Source organism: Pyxicephalus adspersus, chromosome 1, assembly GCF_032062135.1.
Source record: "Pyxicephalus adspersus chromosome 1, UCB_Pads_2.0, whole genome shotgun sequence".
Taxonomy (NCBI): domain Eukaryota; kingdom Metazoa; phylum Chordata; class Amphibia; order Anura; family Pyxicephalidae; genus Pyxicephalus; species Pyxicephalus adspersus.
This window is the reverse complement of record NC_092858.1, coordinates 100,265,477-100,286,889: the sequence shown is the minus strand read 5'-3', so window position 1 is coordinate 100,286,889 and position 21,413 is coordinate 100,265,477. Positions and strand designations below refer to the sequence as shown.

At 39.2% G+C, this 21,413-nt stretch overlaps 2 protein-coding genes across 6 annotated transcripts in view; one reads left to right on the top strand and one right to left on the bottom strand.

Moving 5' to 3' along the window:
• Positions 1-11,057: 11,057 nt before the first annotated feature.
• ZCCHC17 (zinc finger CCHC-type containing 17) lies at positions 11,058-18,330 on the bottom strand. 4 transcript variants are annotated; one of them, XM_072420756.1, is made up of 9 exons: positions 18,192-18,330; positions 16,897-17,003; positions 15,918-15,975; positions 15,734-15,834; positions 15,492-15,583; positions 15,303-15,403; positions 14,093-14,208; positions 12,870-13,060; positions 11,058-11,250 (listed from the first exon to the last, which is right to left on the bottom strand). In XM_072420756.1, exons 2-8 carry the CDS (start codon positions 16,936-16,938, stop codon positions 12,878-12,880), a joined length of 693 nt encoding a protein of 230 aa, XP_072276857.1. In that variant the 5' UTR covers positions 16,939-17,003; positions 18,192-18,330; the 3' UTR covers positions 11,058-11,250; positions 12,870-12,877. The 4 variants fall into 4 exon arrangements, with proteins under 4 accessions (XP_072276857.1, XP_072276849.1, XP_072276875.1 ...); XM_072420748.1 differs by lacking the exon at positions 11,058-11,250 and having other exon boundaries at positions 12,463-13,060; XM_072420764.1 differs by lacking the exon at positions 11,058-11,250 and having other exon boundaries at positions 12,928-13,060; positions 13,987-14,208.
• Positions 18,331-18,393: 63 nt separating this feature from the next.
• Positions 18,394-21,413, top strand: part of SNRNP40 (small nuclear ribonucleoprotein U5 subunit 40) — a 13,156-nt gene continuing 10,136 nt past the window's right edge. The window contains exons 1-2 of one of the 2 annotated variants that reach the window (XM_072420728.1): positions 18,394-18,586; positions 20,733-20,862. In XM_072420728.1, coding sequence (XP_072276829.1) covers positions 18,506-18,586; positions 20,733-20,862 — 211 coding nt within the window. In that variant the 5' untranslated portion in view covers positions 18,394-18,505. Of the gene's footprint in view, positions 18,587-19,592; positions 20,634-20,732; positions 20,863-21,413 lie in introns of those variants that run through there. The other variant, XM_072420736.1, reaches the window with a different exon arrangement.

The following is a 21,413-nucleotide window of genomic DNA, read 5'->3' as shown; positions in this document are numbered from 1 at the left end:
TCAAGGTAACGCAAATATCCACATGAGAAAGAATCCAACAATAGGTAGATTGACAGATCACTCCAGTCTAATACAGTCCCACCAAAAGGGGCTGCTTCTCCTCCCACTGCAAGCCTGTTGGTTGACAGCAGTTGGGTCTCTGTTTTCTTTTTTTGGGCATCTGGGTGACACTGAATAAATGGTGCTAAGGAAACCCAAGGGGAATTATTGATAGGGTGAATACTGAATATCAGAAATCAGGAAATTGGTGAAGGTGATCTGGAGGGCCGACTTTCGCCAGGTCAGAACTGGAGAGTTGCTATATTCACAACTGTAAACTTTGCCAAAGGAAATAATAAAGTAAAGGGCAATTAAGGGAGGAAATAAATGTAAAACAAAATATTTATGGTGTCTTTCCCAGCCCCTGTAACAGTTTTATTAGCTGGTAATACTTCCATAGATCGATTATTTTGCTAATTATATAAACATTGTACAATGTACAATATGACAACATTGTATGCTATACAGTAAGATGCACAGAGGTTGTCACACTAAAAAAAAGTTGCATAGTTTTAAATGGGCTCATTCACACTGATGCATTGCAGTAACTATGGCATTTAAATGTGAATCACAATATACATGATCAACTGTGCTTTAGTGAAACAGATGTGACCCCCGATGTGTTTTATAGTGCTTTGAGGGAAAAAAAAGGTAAATGGGTGCAAAAAAGCAATAAAATCGAATTATAGCAGCTTGTAGTAACTCACGTGTTAACTCAAAGCATAGACTAAATTGGCATAGAACAGTGACAAACAAAATACTATTTATTTTTTGTTTATATCTTTAGTTTTCCAAGGGATATTTATTAATGAATAAGTATATGATAAAGATGCTCCTGGCCCACTAAACCTTTACAGATTTTCCACTTTAAAAGAAAAGAAAGCCGTTACTTAGGTCCTCCAGTCTTGCCCAAAGGTACTGATGATAGAGATATGTTTTTAATGGATGTAGGAGCACGGCTCCTAGTCTTTGAAAGAAGTAACCCAATCTAAAAATAGTTTTAGCATTGGGGTTCAGTATATTTTTATTTTTTTAAACATTATTTATTTATTTCAAGGGGGTACAGAAAAAAAAATAGGGATGGGGGAGCAATAGTGCAATAACAGTAACAACCTGTATACAACAATCATGTGCAAACTTTGCAATTGCATATACAGTATATAATTCAGTTACAAGAAGTACAAGTTACAGAAAATAGAACAATTAAACTGACCTGTAAAAGTTTTAGAACACAGATGGAAAAAATGAGGGGTTGAGGTGGGGGTACAGGCTCTATCAGTGGAGAAGCCTCGTAAATAGGTGTGTAGAATGTCTCCTATGTGGATAGGTGAGTGAAGATGAGCAGCAGTGTAGAGCTCCAATAAACCAGCTTTAGGTAAAATAGCTATGGTATTAATTGATTGTTGTAAACAGTGACTAATAAATCCATGTGTTGGCCACTTTTCTACTGGTACCTCGGATGGAGGAGGTACGACAGATTTTGTTAACTCTGTGTAGCCATAAACGAATCTAGGGCAGCTCAGGGCTCCGCCAGCAGGTAGTTATGCATTAGGTTGCAGCTATATCAGGTGTCTTATTACAGAAGATTTGTACATTTTCAGAGGGAATGAGTTGTGTTGCAGGAGGAAGGATGCAGGGTCATCTGGTATATCCTGGTCCGATATCTGTTGGACCATAATTCGGATTGTTACCCAAAAATTTCTCAGGAGGGAACAGTCTCAGAAAATATAAAAGAGGGATCCTTTCTCTGCCTGACACCTCCAGCAACAATCTGACACATTAGGAAAAATGTGGTGAAGCTTCTCTGGGGTACGATACCACTGTGAGACTAGGTGGGTTTCTTGAGATCTGCTGCTTATAGATGCATTGTGCATCCAGTACAGGATATGTTTATTTTGTTCTGTAGAGGGTGAGAGACCTTGGTCTGCTTCCCAGGACTGGAGGAACGTAGGTGTGTATTCAAGGGGTGAAGCTAATAGTAGCCCGTATACAGTGGACAAGGCATGTCGAATGCCTCCCTCCTGTACACAGTTGTTCGAAGGGAGTTAAAGGTCTGCAGTAAGTCGAGGCTGGTCGAAGAGTTTGTAAAAAATGTGAGAGTTGCAAGGATCTCCAAAAGTCCGGGCCAAATTCGCCTGTACTATCCCCTAGCTCCTCTCATCCTGTCCACCTGCCTAAGCAAATAAAATGCTTTTCCCTACACATACCCATGGACAGTAAATCTAGGAACTTCCCGTCCTCCACACCTGGGGAAAAGGACGGGTTACCCAGAAAAGGGAAGAGGCGCGATGGAGAGGGCGAGAGGAGCAAATTTGGTGAAAATTCCTTATCGCCAATTCCCATGTATGGCCAACCGTAGGGTGGGACCTAATTTCCGGTAGAACCGCCAAAAGCAGCCATGGCAAAAGGTGTAGTGAAGTTGGACAAGACATTTGTTCAAGTCACACCCATTGTTTAGAACCTGGATTTTGACACCAATCCAAGACTCCCATCAAATGTACCACTAGATAGTAGTGGAACATATTTGGGAGCCCCCTCAGATTTAGATTGCATAAGTAAAGTTCTGCAAAGTCTAGGAGCTTTGTCACTCCATATATAGCGGGAGAGTCTCGAAGTGAGACTTTTATCAGAAGGGTTTAAAAAATGTACAGGAGTCAGGGGAGAATGTTTATTTTTATAACACTAATACGTCCCAACCAACAAAAAGTCGTTTTATGCCACCTTTCTAGATCTTCATTCATCGTGGAAAGCAGCAGGAGGTAATGTCGAGTGTACACTTCAAATAGCACTTAGGGTATTTTATCCCTAGATATGTAATCGCATGATCTTCCTATTGGAAGGCAAATGATTGTTTGAGATGGGCACCAATAGAGGCAGGCAATGATATGACTAGTGCAGCTGGCTTGGTATAATTTATTTTAAAATTGCACAGGGAGATATATTCGCTTAAAGCAGCCATGATATTTAGTAATGAAACAGTGGGGTTAGTGACGCCGAATAGAAAGTCATCCTCCTAGCCGGCTATTTTCTAAATTGTACACCCACTTCCAGTGCTTCAATGGAGGTGGAGGCACGAATTTTGCGTGAAGGGGTTCCAACGTCAAAATAAAAATCAAAGGAGACAAGGGACACCCCCGCCGTGTGCCATTACAGATACATAGAAGGGTCGACTGTAGCCCGTTTACTCTGACCGTGGCTGTGGGATGAGAGTATATAGCCCAGATCCATGATAAAATTTGCAGTCCAAGGCCTATATGTAGCAAGGTATTATCCATGTAGAGCCAGTCAACCCAATCAAAGGCCTTTTCAGCATTTGTTGACAATAGAATGAAAGGGATTTGTTTGGATGTGGCATGCTGTATCCAGTTTAGTACCTGGGTCGTGTTGTGTCTAGCCTCCCTGCCGGGCATAAAACCCACCTGATCAAGGTGGACGAGGTCACACATGACCTTGATCAGTCTGGAAGCAAGAATCTTCGCAAAAAGCTTTAGATCTTGGTTAAGAAGGGAAATGGGGTGATACCTTGCATATGATGAAGGGTCTTTGCCTTCTTTAGGGATCATTGTAATAGTAGCTCGGAGAGAGTAAAGAAAAAACCGGCAACCTTCAGTTGTATAATTATAGACAGGGATAAAATGGGGAGCCAAATTGCTTGATTGAAATTGAAAGTTTTATAGTATGATAGGGGCAAGCCACCCGGCTGGGTGTCTTTCCAGTAGGGGTATCTCTCCTAGCCACTCAAAGTTCCTCAGTGGTAATCTGTGCCTCTAGCATATTTCTCTTATACCCAGAGAGGGAGGGCATTTGTCAAAGCATTTAAAAGAGCGCTCAAAACCCATTTTTTCAAACTTGCCTACCCGTCTTCTTCTGTCTTTTGAAACCATCACTACTTCCAACCACTACATATCTCCCATCCTATTGTGTGTGAAATTCCCCCACCTTCTAGATTGTAAGCTCTTCAGGGCAGGATTCTCTCCTCCTATATCACTGTCTGTATTCATCTGTCATTTGCAATCCCTATTTAATGTACAGGGCTGCGTAATATGTTGGCGCTATATAAATCCTGTGTAATAATAATAATAATATTAATAATAAAAGGCAGAGATAGGCTTTGATCAGATGCGCTCTCTCTCTTGAATTAGTCGGAGAGAGAGGTCCTGAGATGTTGTAAAGTCTCTCACAGTAATGGCGAAAGATTCCGCTATGTCTTTGGTAGGGTTTACATCCGCTACTGTCCGTGAGAAATGGGATAAATGAGCGAGTTTTATGTGCATGGAGTGTGTTGGCTAACATGCTGTCGCTCTTCCTGCCATGCTCATAGAACATTCTCCTGCATTTAGACAGAGCAGCCTTAGTTTTATTAAGGCAAAGTAATGAGAGTTTTTCACAGAGGTTGCAGAAGTTTTTGGGAGGGTTCTAGGATTGCAATTGGGCGCAGAATGTCAACCCGATCAAAGGCCTTTTCAGCGTTTGTTGACAATAGAATTAAAGGGATTTGTTTGGATGTGGCATGCTTTATCCGGTTTAATTCCTGGGTCGTGTTGTGTCTAGCCTCCCTGCCGGGCATAAAACCCACCTGATCAAGGTGGACCCACTTGCCCATGCTAATTAAATAATATTTAGGGCCTGGTGGGGGTGGAGGCCCCCACGCGGGAGGGTTAGCCGAGCATAGTAGGTGCCTCAAGCCCTAAAATAAAGTATTTATAGGTGTTATTATAAAGTAATGTCCACACTTCAGCACCAGTGTACTGGTCTTGTTGTATGGTATTATCTAGTTTTCAAAAGGTGTAGTCGTGAGGTCCTTGGCGGTGTTATCAGTAGCTGTCAGAGGTGAGTGGTAATCTCCTAGGGGGGCCCCTCCTTCATGTCTGGGAAAAAATCAGCTCAGGTTGGTAGAACCCATGGATTAGTATTAAGTCCCAAAAGAAACCAAAACTGTAATTTTCTGTGAATTGCTAGGAGAGAATCCGGTCCCAGCACTTGGTGAACAGCAGTGTGCAGAGATGTGGCTTATGCCAGTTAGGATGAGTAACAGTAGCAGTGCTGTGATATATAATGAGGAGTAGCAGCACTCTAAGTATGGCTGTAGCAGTGTACAGGTGCAAGTATCCAATAATAGAGTGTTGTCCAAATGTAGGATAAAGCATGCAGGTTAGGAAACTGCAGATAGGTAATATCCTGACCATGTAATGCGGCCCCCTAATTAGAAAACAGCAAAGTAGGAAAGGTTCCAAGTACAATATTTAGAGGAATACCTTATGTGGGATAATATAAATCCCAGATGGAGTGGATGGGATCCACTGGTGCTTTGAGCCTTACTCCTCGGTAGTTTGCCCTGGTGTTAGAAGGATGGAGCTGGATTGTGGCAGGGATGAGGGGAATCCAGGTTGAAGAAAGCCATGATGTCCTGTGAAAGCTCTTAGGCGCCACTTGGTCAAGATGGCCGCCCATGTCTCTGCTACAGCGGGAATTCAAGCTAATCTGCTCACTCTGGGGCGTAGGGCACTGAAGAGCGGGGTCTGATGAGCCACCTGGCAGTGTCACCAATCACTGTGGAAGCCGGTAAAGCGATATTGTGGGTGCAGGATCCGCCAGCTCATACCATGAAAAAAGATCATAAATTACCATGTGAATTAAAAGTGACCATTGTAAGCTCTGCCACTGTGTTTGTCCCAGCTGTTTCTTTTGCTGTCTGCATGTTAAAGGTGAAAAAATGTAAATAAGGGCACACTAAACAAAAAAAGATTCATATACTGAATGCTATAATTACAAGTATTACTCTATTGAGTTACTGCTGTTTTTTTTCTGTAGTGATCTAAAACCTGCATCAATGACAGGGTTTAATGTTATAGTTTCCTAAACCCTCATGTTGGAAGCCTATTGACACCTGTTTGTAGCAATTCAAATTTGAAAATAATACACAAATATTAGGTGTGGAAGTACTTTAACCTGCTGAGTACAAATTTAGAAAATAAAAATTGTTACCATGAGTCTAAAGGCAGTACACCACAAAGAAACAAATAGCCTTCATTATAAACGTGTGGGTCTTCTGACAAGGACCATCAATACGCCAGCTGCTGCAGACACATGGCATTTCATTCACATCATTTTCAGTATGCAGCTGCTGCCATGGTGAATCTGGAATCCCCAGCACAATGAACATGTCCAATGACATTTAATGAATGTCCAAAATCCCGCTGATCTGTACTGTTCTTCCCACCAAGCTTCACGTCTGTTTCCTGTTATGTCACGACTGTTATTTCGCACAACCATGGAAAGCGTATGAATAACCAATACTGCCTACAGCTTAGTCATGACCCAGAAAGTTGTATTGTTCAATCAATTGATACCCGACCAATAATGCATGCACAAGAGTCAATGTGTCACAAGTGCAAAAAAAACAAATTCCCCAAGTGCAGAAACATAAAACCTGGTTTTAAAACTGATTTGTGTGAATCTATTGTGTTTTTTTGCCAATAGCCTAAGGCAAATACAATGTTTTTATTGGTTTTAAACAAGGGAATATGACAAAAGATTATGCAGTTTCAGTTATCAAATATAAGTCTCCTCTCAACCCCTATTGTTGTTATTATTATTATTAATAATATTATCATTATTAATATTAATAATAATAATATTATTAATCAAGATTTATATAGCGCCAACATATTACGCAGCTCTGTATAATAAATGACAGACAGATACAGGGACACAGGAGGACGAAAGGACCCTGCCCCAAAGAGCTTACAATCTAGGAGGTGGGGGAAGTATCACACAATAGGAGGGGGGAAATGAAATGGTTGGAAGTAGTGAGGGTTTTAGGAGACAGAAGAAGATGGGTAGGCAGTTTTGAAAAGGTGGGTTTTGAGTGCTCTTTTAAAGGAACAGAAAGTACGAACAAGCTGAATAGGACGAGAAAGACCATTCTAGAGAGTTGGGGCAGCTCTAGAAATGTCTTGGAGCCATAGGTCATTGAAGGAGCGAAGAGAGCAAATGCGGGGTGTATTTTTTTTACCAGGTCAAAAAGTGGGACAAGAACTGTGGAGGGATTTTGAAGCAAAGCACAGGAATTTGAATTTGATTCTAAGGTGAAATGTAAGTCAGCAGAAGATGAGCGGTGGGAAGGATGGATGAGTCTGGTTGCAGCATTCATGATAGATTGTAGAGGAGAGAGTCGGGTTAGTGGAATACCAGAGAGGAGGATGTTACAGTAGTCCAGATGAGAGATGATAAGAGCGTGTACAAGGAGTTTGGTGGTCTCTGGGGACAGGTGGGGGCAGATTTTAGAGATATTGCACAGGTGAAAATGACTGAATATGAGGGGTAAATGAGAGGTCAGAATCAAAGGCCAAGACAATGTGCCTGAGGGGAGGGACCAATAACAGTGTAATAACAGTTAGAAATATATTAGGGGGAGATTTAGAGTTCTGTTTTATCCAGGATGAGTTTCAGAAATCTGTCAGACATCCATGGCGAGATGCCTGATGTGCAGCTTAAAAACCTTGTCCAGGTCTCAGGAACCCTGCAGCTCCTTATGTTGCCTACTGGTGGCACTATAGTTGGGCATGCCTTGCATGTGCTTCCACAGGCAACCAGCAGGTGGCTTACTGCAGGTTCACCTCCTAGGCCTATATATTCTGCCTTCACAAGCCTCTCATTGCCTTAGCATTGGACCTGGAATCTTGTGCTTAAATCCATGCTGATGCTCTGGCCATTTGCTTTCTGCAATCTTGCCCTTGCTCTTCATATTGTTGCCCCTTGTATATATTTGTAAATAGTTGCTGTCACTGTATGTTCACTGTTTTCTGTTGTTTTGAATGCATTTACTTCCAATAAATGCACTTAACTTATCCCAGACTTGTGGCTTTATAGTGTATGCTGCCAGCGCTGGTCTCCTTCCTGTCCTTGTTGGTAGAAACCCTGACACCAGGATTGAGGAAGACAAGTCAGGGGTGGACAGATAGATTTGAGTGTCATCAGCATAAATATGGTACTGTAAGCCAAAGGAAGATATGAGACTACCGAGAGAGGAGGTGTACAGAGAAAAGTGAACCAGTCCAAGGACTGACCCTTTGGGAACACCAACAGGGAGGAGAGTAGGAGAGGAGGAATTACCATTGAAAGAAACTTGAAAGGAGCGGTCAGACAGATAGGAAGCAAACCAAGAGAGAGCAGTGTCACTGATAACAATGGAGTGCATGATTTGTGTTAGAAGGGGGTGATTAACAAAGTCAAAAGCGGAGGAAAGATCTAGGAAAAGTCAAGGGAGATCAAGGGAAAAGTTGCCTTGAGACTTAGCTCTGATGAGGTCATTGGCCACTTTATTAAGGGCTGTTTCGGTGGAATGGGCAGCTCAAAAGCCAGACTGGAGAGGGTCAAAGGAGAGAGTTGGTGCTCAGGTAGTTGGTGAGTCTAGTGTAAAGTGTCTTGTGTAAAGTGCAGGCCTCCAGAGGAGAGAGCAGCAGCAGTGGCAAAGTTTGAGGAGGAAAGCCAAGTTTCAGTGGGAGCCAGAAAGTTCAGGGATTTAGAGAGGAGAAAATTGTGGATGGAGGTTAGTTTATGAGAAGATGGTTTAGTTTAGGAGAGGGAAAAGAACCAGTAAAGAGGGTACAGGGTGAATTATACATTGTAACAGATGATGGTAAATCACAGGAGCACATTTAACAATCTGGCAAACTGAAGTCCAAACTGTGAGTGGTAGCTGTAGTATGGGTTGTATGGAGGTTTGTCAGCTTGTCGAGTCCCAGGTGTGGGATAGAAATGAATCAGTCAGAGAGATAGCTTGGTAAAATAGCAGTTAAGAATGGCAGTAGCAGAGGTTTAGTTGGAGTACAGGTGGAAACTTAAGGATGAGTCAGTCCAAAAGGCATGAGATGGGAATTGCAGAGTGTAATGGTGAGTCCAAACCTGTTCCAATTCCTGGTTCAATTTTCTGGAATAATTCCCACTGCACTTATAATTTGGCACTTGGAATTTGGGCACGTGACCGTGCCTGATTTTTGAATATTAGTTTCTTGGGCCCTGAAAATGGTTGAACTTATAAAACTAACAAGGAATTTGGGAGATCAGTGCAATGTGAAACCCTCTTGGGAGAAATAGAATAAACATATCTCAAGGAAATTCAGAGAAATCAATAATCTTTTCTATGGATAAATTAGATTTACAATGTGAACCAAAATATTGTCTACTAAAGGTTACAGGTTCTGCTCTACATATCCTATAATATTGTTCCAATAGTTCTTCTTTTTTAAAAAAAACCTCCAGCTTTGCCTTGTTTTATGTGCATTCATAGTGAGCACCCTCTTGAAAATGGGTATTATTTATTTTGTGCAGTGTATATAATTCCAGATATGGTCCTGGTTTTGCTAGATTGGCTCTAGTTTTTGAAATAATGACCTAAATATTAACCTCATAGAAAACTAATGAAACATGAAAATTTAGCAAAATAAACTAGATATGCCTACGTATACAAAATTAAATTTTTGAAATACTTAATGTCAATATATTCTATATTCAGTATATTTACAGAACCAATCACAAATAAACCATTGAAAAACTCAATTTGTACGATTTCCTTTTATCCTGATGATCAGGACAATCATATTAAAGGCTCCAGCAATAGTCTGCCATCATGTGTCTATCCATCTGCCCTGATCCTTTTTTTCTATCACCTTTATATCTTGATGGAACCTCTCCCCTTGTTCCTCAATAAAATCACCAAGGTTTTCTGGAAATCTTTGCAAATGGCTATGGAGATAGTATACCTTTATACTTATAGTAGCACCCAAATTGTAAAGTTTAAGAGCAAGTTTTGTACCAGTTCTTCATAATTTTGTGCTTTATGGTTACCCAAGAAGTTCTTGACAACCATGACATATCTGTGCCAGGCAGAAGCTTTAGTATCAGACATGTAACTTGTGAATATTGAATCATTTCTCAGTTTCTGAATCTGGGGTCCATCAAAGATTCCTGCTTTAATTTTTCAGTACTTAATTCAGGGAAGAATCTATAAATGTATTTGAAGCAATCACTGTCCTTGTTCAGAGCTCTAACAAATTGCTTAATTAATCCTAACTTTATGTGTAGTGGAGGGAGAATGATTTTTCTTTGTCAGCCATTGGCTCGTTCATGATGTTCGCTGCACCTTTTTTCATGTTTTCCCTTGGAGGCCATGTCACTTTTTTCCAGTGATCCTGCTTTGCTCCACTATCCCACAAGCAGATGAAACATGGGTACTTTGTGTATCCCCTTAGCTGTCCAAGTAGGAAGTTCACATCTTCAAATCAACACATATGGGCCATTGGTGTTCATGATAGCAACGCTTTTGTGAGACCATTTTGATATTTTTATATTCTGCTTTAAGTTTTGTTGAATGACCAATTGGAATTGATGCATAGCAGTTGCCATTATGCAGTAAAACAGATTTCAAACTTTGAGTGGAACTGTTCATGTAAAGCCATCAGTCTTCTGCTCGGTATTCCGGTACTCCCATATGGGCTAGTAGTCCAGGAATGTTACAATAGTACACAAAGTCTCCATCATCACTGAAATATGGTAGGAGTGTCACCTCTCTTGTCCTATAAACCGTTATTTTAACTTCTGGACTCAGACGGTTCTTTTCTTCTAGCCTGAATGCTAAAAGTTCAGATGCTTGTTTTGACAGACATAGGTCACATATTAAATCATTGAGCTCTTCTTGGGAGAACTGCTTGTTTGATGAAACACTTCCTTCATATTCACTTCCACTGCTAACTCCTGGATTACACTCCAAACCCTGTATATTCTTCATGTTGGATACAGGAATATCAGCGAGTGTACTGAACACTGGTATGGGAACAGCAGCACCATGCGGCACAAGTCGTCTTGCTGATTTAAAATCAGGGAACTCCCACTTGTTTTTCTTGTAACAATTGAAACCTTTTACATTCACAGCACAAAAAAAAAAACAATAATTATGATGATATACCATAGGTACACCAAATTTCATACTTTTCAATTTTCCACTGACATAGACAATCTACACAAGTTTTGCATACCATATAGGGAGCCCAATACTTATCTTGGTCCCACAGTTTAATACCAAAATATGCAAGATATGCTTGTTTCACAAATTCTGTAATGTTTCTTCTCTGTTTTTGCTGGGAAATTTCACCACAAATGTAGCAAAATATATTAGGGTAATTTAAACTTCTTTATGAAGAACTCAGATTTCTGTAAAAAAAGAAAATGAATAAAAAGAAGGCAAATGAAAGTTTAAAAAAATATTGCTACATGTATTATATAAAATGCAAAACATTGGTGTAAATAAAGATTGATAATATGCTGTTAACATTTGTTGGTGGTTACATCGTCTATTCCGATTCCTGTATCACAAGAACTAGAGCCAATTCAATTAAACTGATGGAATTTCTGGATTCAACAGACCTAAAATACACTAAATATATTGAAAAATCCTTGGCAAGTGATTTTTGAGCTGTGTTGTTAGCATCAAAACTGATTTGAAAATGTGGATAACAAACCTGTACACTGCTAGCTATGCAATATTTTTATCATATGAATCCTATCCAACCCTAAATATTGTCATTTAGGACCCAAATTGTATTAACATTCCAAACACCACATTACAAGTATTAAAACAGAATTTGTGGATCTTAAATATTGCTTTATTTCTTTTACCTGAATTCCTCAGATTGATAAAAGGACCTTACATGGCTCCTAGTATGTAAGCTCTTTGGGGCAGGGTCTTCTCTTTCTGTTATTGTCTGTCATTTGCAACCCCTTTTTATTGTACAGTGCTGCGTAATATGTTGGCGCTATATAAATCCTGTTTAAAATGAGGTACACACATCAATTATATCAAAATATCAGATTTAGAATATTGAAATATGAATACAATTCTGGGTCCTGGTTCTATAAATACCTTAAAAATGACACATGGTTCAGATGCACTTTGGCAGAGACCAGGTACAATTAAATTATACCAGAAAAGAGGGGCTGGCTCAAATCAGTTCAATATAAAGCATTAAGTAGCACCAAGCGTGAACAGATTACTCCCTAGTGGTGTGAAATCTCAGATCTTTCATGAGTATTATTCCATTTATTCTATAAACTATAGAAGGAAATGAATAGCTGTGCAGTAGAAATTAGCAACCTCTACTACACTTAGAGAATGGTATATTTTTTTGATAAAACCATCCTATCATGTAGACTAACTCTTCATTTTCCTAATATGCATGTCCAATATTATTGGTTAATGGTGGTATATTTTAAACTGCTACTTAATAGTATAAAAATAAAAGTCTAAATTTTCCAGACTTCTTACAAACCTCATAAGCAACAGATCCAAAGAGTGCCTCTGATAACTCCTTGACACTGCAAATCTATACCCAGATGCAATATTTATATGAAAAGTACACATAAAAGTTTTTGTAGGAAAAGGTTTATTATTTGTTTTTTCTTTTTGTGTTCTGTTTTATCATTTGTGTTCTCTGTCTGGTTTACACATTGCATTGAAACATGACCCTGATGAACAAGTTGATTTGTAATGTGTGGTTGTTTATTGAGAAACAATAATGTTGTATTTTTCTTTCTGAAAAAAAAAAGCCAATACATTCAAAGATTTGTTGTTGATCTGAGAGCAGCATAAAATTTTGTATGTCTGGAGTCCAGTTTACTGAAAAAGTAAAATTGTAATTATCAAAAAGCACTAACTATCCCTATATATCTTACTGAAGTCAAGAATTTGATGTGTGTGAGAAAAATAAATTCCTGTAGCTTTGCATGAAATATGTAGCCACACTACGGAAGAAATCAATGAAAATAAACCGTGCCTTTTAATTCAGTGTCTTTGTTTGTGTTTTTTATGCTTCTTCTTTTTCTTTGAGCTTTTTTTGCTCTTCTCTGCATGTCGTTTTTTCTTTTTGGCAGGCGCAGAGTCACTATCAGAACTGGAGGTCGACGAGCTCTCAGAATCTGAGGAATCTTCCTTTTCTCGGCTACGCTTTTTTCTCTTCTTTTCATGCTGTGAAAGAAAACAGAATAGTTCTTATGTAAAACAAGATCTTCTGTGAACTAAAATTAAACAAATACAACATCAAAGTGCACACCAGGACCATTACAGAAAATTCTGGATACTTCCTGGAAATGAGAAAAAAATAAGTATAATACATATTTAGGACAGCAACCTGATAATCCCTATACAGAAAACAAGGCCAATCATTTTAAAACCACCATCAGATTGACATTTTTTTCTCATTGCCTTTTGCCCTAGAATATTGTGCCAAAGGATTACAGTCTCCATCCTCGCAGATAGCGAACCAAAGCAGAGAAGCGTCTCAATGACTTTTTGGAGGTAGACTTTAGGGAGCTTTAGGGAGAATATTTTATATGATTGCCCTGAACTTCAACATATGGAAGATAAAACGTTCAGATTTTTTGTGCAGAGCTGACCATCTGATTTAAAAGCATGCGTGCCTTACACCCTTTATGAATGTCACATTTGTGTCTCCTAAAATTATCTTTCTTACACACAGTGCTGTTCTGTTCTATGGTAGGGGTGGGGTAAAAGTTAGTATCATGTCGCTGTGCTCTCCCTAATTGGAAAAACAGCTGACATTTATGCACAGATATTCATCAATTGGACGAGGCAGATTGATAGACATCATCAGGGGACTGCTGAACACATGCTAGATATTTGTCTAAGACAAGCACGGCCATTCGACTTGAGCAACAATTATCTAGTGTATTTACGTAACCTTAAGATGGGGTGGTTTTCAACATTCCTTACAGATTAGGACTGAAGTGGGTCAAGTTCAGAGGCTACTACCTAGATCCTTCTTTGATAAAAGCAGCGGCAGAATACTCTCCCCAGCAGGGCATATACATTTATTTTTTGCAGCAAATGTTGGATTCATCGTATAAACCTAAACATATAAAATAAACACACACCTGTTCTAAATTTATATTTTTGTATACTGCTTTTTTGGCTGAACTCGTGCCACTGGTTTTTGGTGGGCAGTACAACCTTACTGAACGATCTGTAAATGTCAACTACCTTCTTTTTCTTCTTTGCCGTTTTTTCACTATTTGTTTGATCTTCCTCATCCTCTTCTGGTACTAAAGCGTATTTTGTGCCTCCAGGCTGCAAAAAACAGTCTTTTGCAAAGTGCCCTAAAAAAGCAAGCCAAATAAAAAAAGCAAAGATTTTTATTTCAATCAAATCAATCAAAGATGTACATCTCCACCACTTTTAAACAAAAGGGATAAAATACAAACCCACATCCACCAACAAACTGCATTATTTGTATCTCACTCATAAGTATACTCAGCCTTTAATTAAATGCCATGAGCTGTAAACTCATTTCACCAGCAGGATATGTAAATATAATATGTGTATGTATAGTACAGTATATATTATTGTTTCTGTACTGTTTAAAATTATACTAAGGGATCAATTTAGAAACCAGCGAATTTGAAGTTTAGCAATGCTCCAGGTACAATATGTGAATTTCATATACAATTAAATAAACTAACCTTATGGTTCTACTACAACATATTGCAAAAGAATATTTTTAATTACAAAAATAAATTAAAATGGTTAGATCATCTTTAAAAACTTGAAGAAAAATAATAGTTAGGGGGGGGGAGGGAGAATAAAGATGTATTAGCAATGATAAGGATAAACCAAGGGTAGAATTTATACATTTTTTGCCCATCTATTTGGCTGTTTGATCATTCACACTATCCAGACTCATTCTGCCACCTAGGGGCCAATTATCAAAAGAATACTGGCTGAATCTAGTTAAATTAACAGATGAATAATTTATAAATGCACCCCTAAGAATTTTACCTTACCAGATTGCTTTAACTGACATCACTATGGTTTCATCCAAATGGATCAAAGTGATCCGCAGATAAACAATAGTAATTATATTTCTAATATATTTGTTTCCCTGGATCATTGCACCGAGACAAACATCAGTGTTTTGACAGGAAAGGCTTTTAAAGATCCCCTGTTTACACATGAGTGGATAATACTGAAATACTCTAACAGTTAAGTACTTTTCATGTTAGAATTATGAAGGCTGCTCTTCCCTGCTTCTTATGTTGTTCTTCTAAAGAGAAGTCAGCAATGGCAGATTCCATGTTTTTTTTTTTTTTTTAGGAAAGGTGGGTAAGTACTCAGAAGACAAGAAAGAAGCTGGCCTGTAATACACGCTACAACTGCTAGTTGTTGTACCAGAAAATGAGACAGACTAACATACCTTTACAGCCACATTTGTTACAGACCGTGTTCAGCACAGCCTCCAATGTTATCTTCTGTTTGCTGTAGTCCCTAAACTCTCTTCTTTTTCTTTCATCCTGTCTAACAAAAACAGATGAATGTAGTAAATGCCTTCTATTTCAGTAAATCACTTTCTTTTGGACAATCTAAAAATAATCTAATCACTTACTCTAGCACCACATTGTTTGGATCTATATCTTTTCCTGTTCCTTGGTGCACAACCTTCATTGATAAGGAGATTTTCTGCTTCCCATCTTTTACCTGAAATAAAAACACTGGGATTTGACTAGCTGTCATCTGCAAACTCAACACCAAAAAGAAAAGTCTGTACCGTCTTTAAACCTAATGGGAGGTCATGAAGATTTTAGGTATTCCAGAATGGGAACCGGGAATACAAAAAATTAAAATTACCTCATTACCGATAACCTTGACCCAGACTTTTTCACCAACATCTACTACTTCTGAAGGTCGATCAACATGAGCAGACGACATGTGTGTTTTATGAACAAGGCCTGGGAAGTAAATGAGAAAAGGTTCATTATTATTTTTTTTTTACATATATCTGCATAAAGGTATTCTGAGTAGTAGGCCTCACCTTGCTTTCTACAGCCTGGAATTTTAATAAATGCTCCATAATCTGTGACATTTGCAACCTGTAGAGAAGACATTGGTTTAGCTGTATTAAAACACATCTATTCATATACTGTAAACAGAAAATCACTTTCAATAGTTCCCTCGTTGTCTATTTTTAAGTAGAACTTTAAGCAAAATGTTTGTATATTTGAATATTATGGCAAGTGCAAGACCCAATGTTGGCTGTCATTGCCATCCCTGTCTTCAGTGGTGGGGAGTGTCCATCTCTGGTCCCAGAAATAAATGGCACTAAGATAGAAGGTCTCGAGAGCAGAAAGGTTTTTTTTTTTTCTTTTTTTATGGTTACTACACTAGAAAATACCTAAAATTATTTTTTGGTTCAGTAATTCTGAAATAATTCCTACAAACAATTTATAATATCCCATTGGTGGAACATTAAACTATTTGTTTTTATGTTTTACTGATTCTCTTCACCTAAAAGCCTGAAACATGCATATGTTCAATATCAGTCTATTAATAAATGTTTAAGCATTTTTCTATATAGATTCAGTTGTATCCTGTGTAAACATACATAATTCTAAATAGGTCCAATAGAGTCATATGTGCCCCATGCATCCCTTGTTTATTTGTAAAACAAAGAATGTTTGTGATTAAATTTATACTTTTCCTTTTTACTTCACGCAAGGTTATTAAAGGCAATACACTGCAAGTTCCATCCAAGGGGTAGAGTGTACTCATATGCTCAGTTTCACAAACACAGATCTCACAATGTATGCACATCTTTGTGATTATGGCACCTTTACTGCATGTTAACTGCTTCCCTACCCTGTACTGTAAAATAATGAGAGGCATTGTTATGAGTTAGAAGACAACCAGTATTACACCTGCTCACCCAACTCCTGGCTATATTGTAGATAAGATCTGCTGCCAATCCCATGTGCACAATCATTTCACACCTATTACGACAGTTTAATGTTTACCTCTCCTTGGAAGATATCATACAGCTCTGGTATATTATCCATTGCTTTTTTAGGTGAGTTGGCACCTGCTGACTCTAAATTGTTTGCAAGAATTCTGTTGTAATTATCTGTAAATACAGAAAAAAAACTTTTTTTTTCACAATCAAAAAGCATTGTCAAATTCTGCACTTACAGGATTGCTGGACAGTTGCTAAAATGAAAGGCAGTCATCTCTTTCTGAAGCCCATGGGAGCCTAATGAGGAAACGTGAAGAGCTTCATTGTTCAGCATGTGTCTGATACCAAATTCAGGAGGTAAATAAAAGGAAAATGCATTAATGCCTTCACTTCCCATAAGAGATTCAGGTAGTCCCCGGGTTAAGGACATCCGACATACGAACGCCTCCTAGATACGAACAGGAACAGAGGCTTGGGAGCGGGAGGGGGGCAGTTTGTATGACTTGCAGAAGAAATTTTTTGCTAAACACAGCTGAGGTTGTGGGTGATCTTAGGGGGGTGAGCTCTTTCTGCAGCCTCTTGGAACTCTTTAATGACCAAGACAAACTCGGCAGTTGTTTCTTTTTGCATATCAAAGCACAGCTTACTCCAGAAGTTAATGAATGTCTAGGCTCCATAAAGATTTTTTTCTTTTTTTGCTTTGGTTGTGATCTCACAGTGAAGATTTATATAGTAACTAACAGCACACTCCCTAATAATATGTTGAGACAAACATCATTTAAATAATGTACCTGTTCCAACTCACATACAAATTCAACTTAAGAACAAACCTACAGTCCCTATCTCATATGTAACCCGGGGTCTACCTGTACCTCTTCCTGTCTGAATTACATCCTATTGTCCAATATTGCTGGGGCTTCAGGTAAATGACACTTTTCTTTTCCTTTCACAGTGATGGTAGTCACCGCACTGTTCTTCCCCTTTAAGCTGGACACACCACCGGGCAAGTTTCAGTGATAACCCAGCTGTGTTTTAGAGGTTACACAATACCCACCCTGCCACCCACCTACAATTTCTTACCACCTGGCTTAAACCCTGCACCTGTTACCTACTATTAGGCAAAGAGAAGCCCTGTGCATGGTTAGTACTGGCAGAGCAGCACCCTGCAGGTACATCCTCCCACGTGACATGCACAGATCTGACCAATGATGCTACCTGTTTTGTTTCCTGCAAGAGAATGAAGGATGTAGCTGGGCCCTTGGCCTCCCATGCAATGATACAATGATCACAATGGCAGAGCTTAGCTTTAGTAATCTACCGAGAAGTGAAAAAGGAAAGTTCCCCAGCATTGATAGTTACCATGTACACGCCGCCATACTGATCAGCTCACACCAGTCACAAACACTGGTCTGCACCAATTACACACCACGGATATTCATAGCCCCGCCCATTTCCTGGTTAAGCGCCAATAACATGTCCGCTCTTCCACAGCTCCTCCTGCATTTACTAACATCTTCTTGTACCACGTGACTAAAGTCCCAGAAGCGCAAGGAATACGGCAGTCGGACTTTGTTGACGCAATAAGCGGGCGCCGGAACAGTGTGGTTGGGTTGCATGTTGAGCGCTTGTTAGATTTTGTTAATTCTCTGGTGATTTGTAAAGGAAAAGGGAAGATGATTGAACAGAGCAAGAGAAAGGGGATGGAGCTGGTCGCTGTGCCAGCCAAAAAGCCGCGGAATGAATTGGTAGTATCGGTAAGTGATAAAAGTGGATGAATGGCGAGCTTTGTGTCAATGTATGTAGGGGGGAGCAATGCTCATTGGTTACAGGTCCTCTGACGTTAACTTTACATAAGTCAGACTTTATTACCAAACATCTTATTTTTTAATTAAAAGTAATTTCCAGGTAAAACATTGCAGAAATGGGTTGGAGTCTCTGTCAGGTTTTTATGGTCCCATCACACGCATTGCTCTCACTAATGGTCACCGACATCCAGACCATTTGCTGTCCCAGTGACAACGGCTTCTGTGTAATTTAAACTGGGGTCACAGGGGTAGGAAGTGAAGGGAAATCTTCTTCCTTTCTTATACAGAAATCTTGCAGTAGATATCAATCCCAGGTAAACGGTGCTTCTGTTTTATAGCTGATTCCCATCTTATGCTGATCCTCTACATGTACATCTCTATAGCTGGTCACATAGGTGAATATGTCTGCCTTGTGATTTGTATGATTGTGTCAGTGAGCTTAGAAAGGGCTGGGGATTATTATTATTAAACAGAATTTATATAGTGCGTTTTGAGGGCTCTTTAAATGAGCAGAAAGTAGGAGCAAGGCGAATAGGATGAGGAAGACCATTCCAGAGAATTGGGGCAGCTCTAGAAAAGTCTTGGAGCCGTGCGTGTGATGAGGTTATGAGTGAGGAAGTCAGTAGTAGGTCATTGGAGGAGCTGAGAGAGCAGCTGTAGGAGTAATTTTTTACCAGGTCATAAAATGGTCACCCATGTTACAATCTAACTGTATGACCTTTGTTACATCTATGAACAATTGTAAAATACAAAGGCCTGCCTACTAAGAGCTTGCATTTGATTTAACCCCCCCTAGCGGTATTCCTGAGTGTGTCTCGGGGGAGGGGGACATTTTTAAAGCAGTAACCCGAGCCACACTCAGGGTAGCTAAAAACGTAAATAAAAACCACTTACCTGGTCCCATTGGCGTCCTGCTCATCCGTGCCTATCATGGGGCCATGTCCTTTGCCTTTGATCTTCTGCTGGCGATTGCAAAAATGTTCTTGGTGATGTCGGTGCGTGCGGGAGGCGCGGCAGGAATTTCAAAATTATTTTGTATTGGATTCAATACAAAATAACTATATTGAGTCCAATGCAAAGTAATCATTATATAATATATATATAATTTCATGTACAGTTATATTACAGGTTTCAGTATTTTTATGCACCCTTATTTTATTTTTTTTTATTTGAAGTTTATTAATAAATGTATTAAATATTGGACATATTACGGTGAGTTATGCCTAAGAATTACAGGCCCACAATGTAAAATAAATTTCCATGCAAAACAGTGTACCGCTTTTTGCATAAAAATATGGACAGAATTAGAACGCAAGGTGGGTTAATTCCCTGAATAAAAGATTCAGCCTTCTCTTCTTTGTCATCCTACATGGTGTAGCTGTCTGCCTGAGTACGCCGAGTCCACCACTAGCTGTGGATTGACAGCAACAACCATATGGAGTTTTGCTGCCAGTACTGGAATCTACAGTCACCAGAGCTCTCGGTCCTGAGCGCGCAAGGAGAATAAAAAAGATTGAGCTGTCATGTGACCTCTAATGTAATAAAATAAAAATATCTTTATTTAGGCCCTCGTATATTTCTTGGCAATCTGTAAACATTACCACTGAATGCATTTTATCACTTGATATTACAACTATTAAACAAAGGGGACCATTTATAAATGTTTTCACACAAATGTGGACCTGTTGAAATGTTGGAGCTAGGAATTTAGGAAAAGAGTAAAAGAATTTAGTAAAAGAATTAGGAGAAAAAGAGGCATTTTGTCTAATTGCTTTACAACAGAACTGATTTTCTTTAACAAAGGATAAGTTGACCATTTACAAACACTTCTTTTATGTGAGGGCTGTCTTTTGATGATTCTAAGTTCATGGTTTAAAATTTTGATTTCCTAATATCAATGTTTCCCTATTACTATGGTCACTGTCCTGGAACATGTGGCTATTTGTTCTGAGACTATTTCAGCAACTGATCAACTTGACAAGGTAAAACATTTTAGGTAAGCAAAGTCAGCAGTTTTTCTTTTCGTACTGGTAACTTTAAGATAATTCTTAAATTAAATATACATATTTATATTATATATGTCTCTTTTCTTTAGGGACCTCCAAGATCATCCAGCCTTCAAGCACCTATTATGTTGCTGTCCGGACATGAGGGGGAAGTTTACTGCAGCAAATTTCACCCCAATGGACTAACCTTGGCTTCTGCGGGATTTGACCGGCTAATCCGTAAGATACTGACAGAACCTCTTTTAAAATATGAAACGTTCTCTACTGCCATTTACAGAGAAAGAATTACAATGATCAAATAAGCAATACAACCTGAAAGAAGATGTAACAAACACATTTTGTAGACATGCTATTATGTAAATAGTGCCACATTGTATTGTTACTCTTAAGCCACAGTATTCTGCAATAACTCTTTGGAAAGAAAGGTTGGAAATTTAGAAGGAGAACTACCGTGTTTCCCCGATGATAAGGCAGGGCCATCAAATAAGACAGCCCCCCCTTTTTAGAGAAAAATGAAAAATAAGCCCCCCCCCCACAAATAAGCCACCCACCGATACCTGCACTCTTACCCGAATCGGGTGGTACGGTGGGTGACTCCGTGTGGTTCCTCCGTGTGTGCCGCGCCTCGTCATGAAGAGGAAGTGACAGGACTGCAGTGCTCGCACGTGACTCCCCCCCAAGCAAACACAGGCAGCTTCCCTCATCCCTCCCTAACGGAGACTGCAGGAGTTTGTTCACGGGTTCAGACAGGTTTTTTTTGCTGTGAGCAA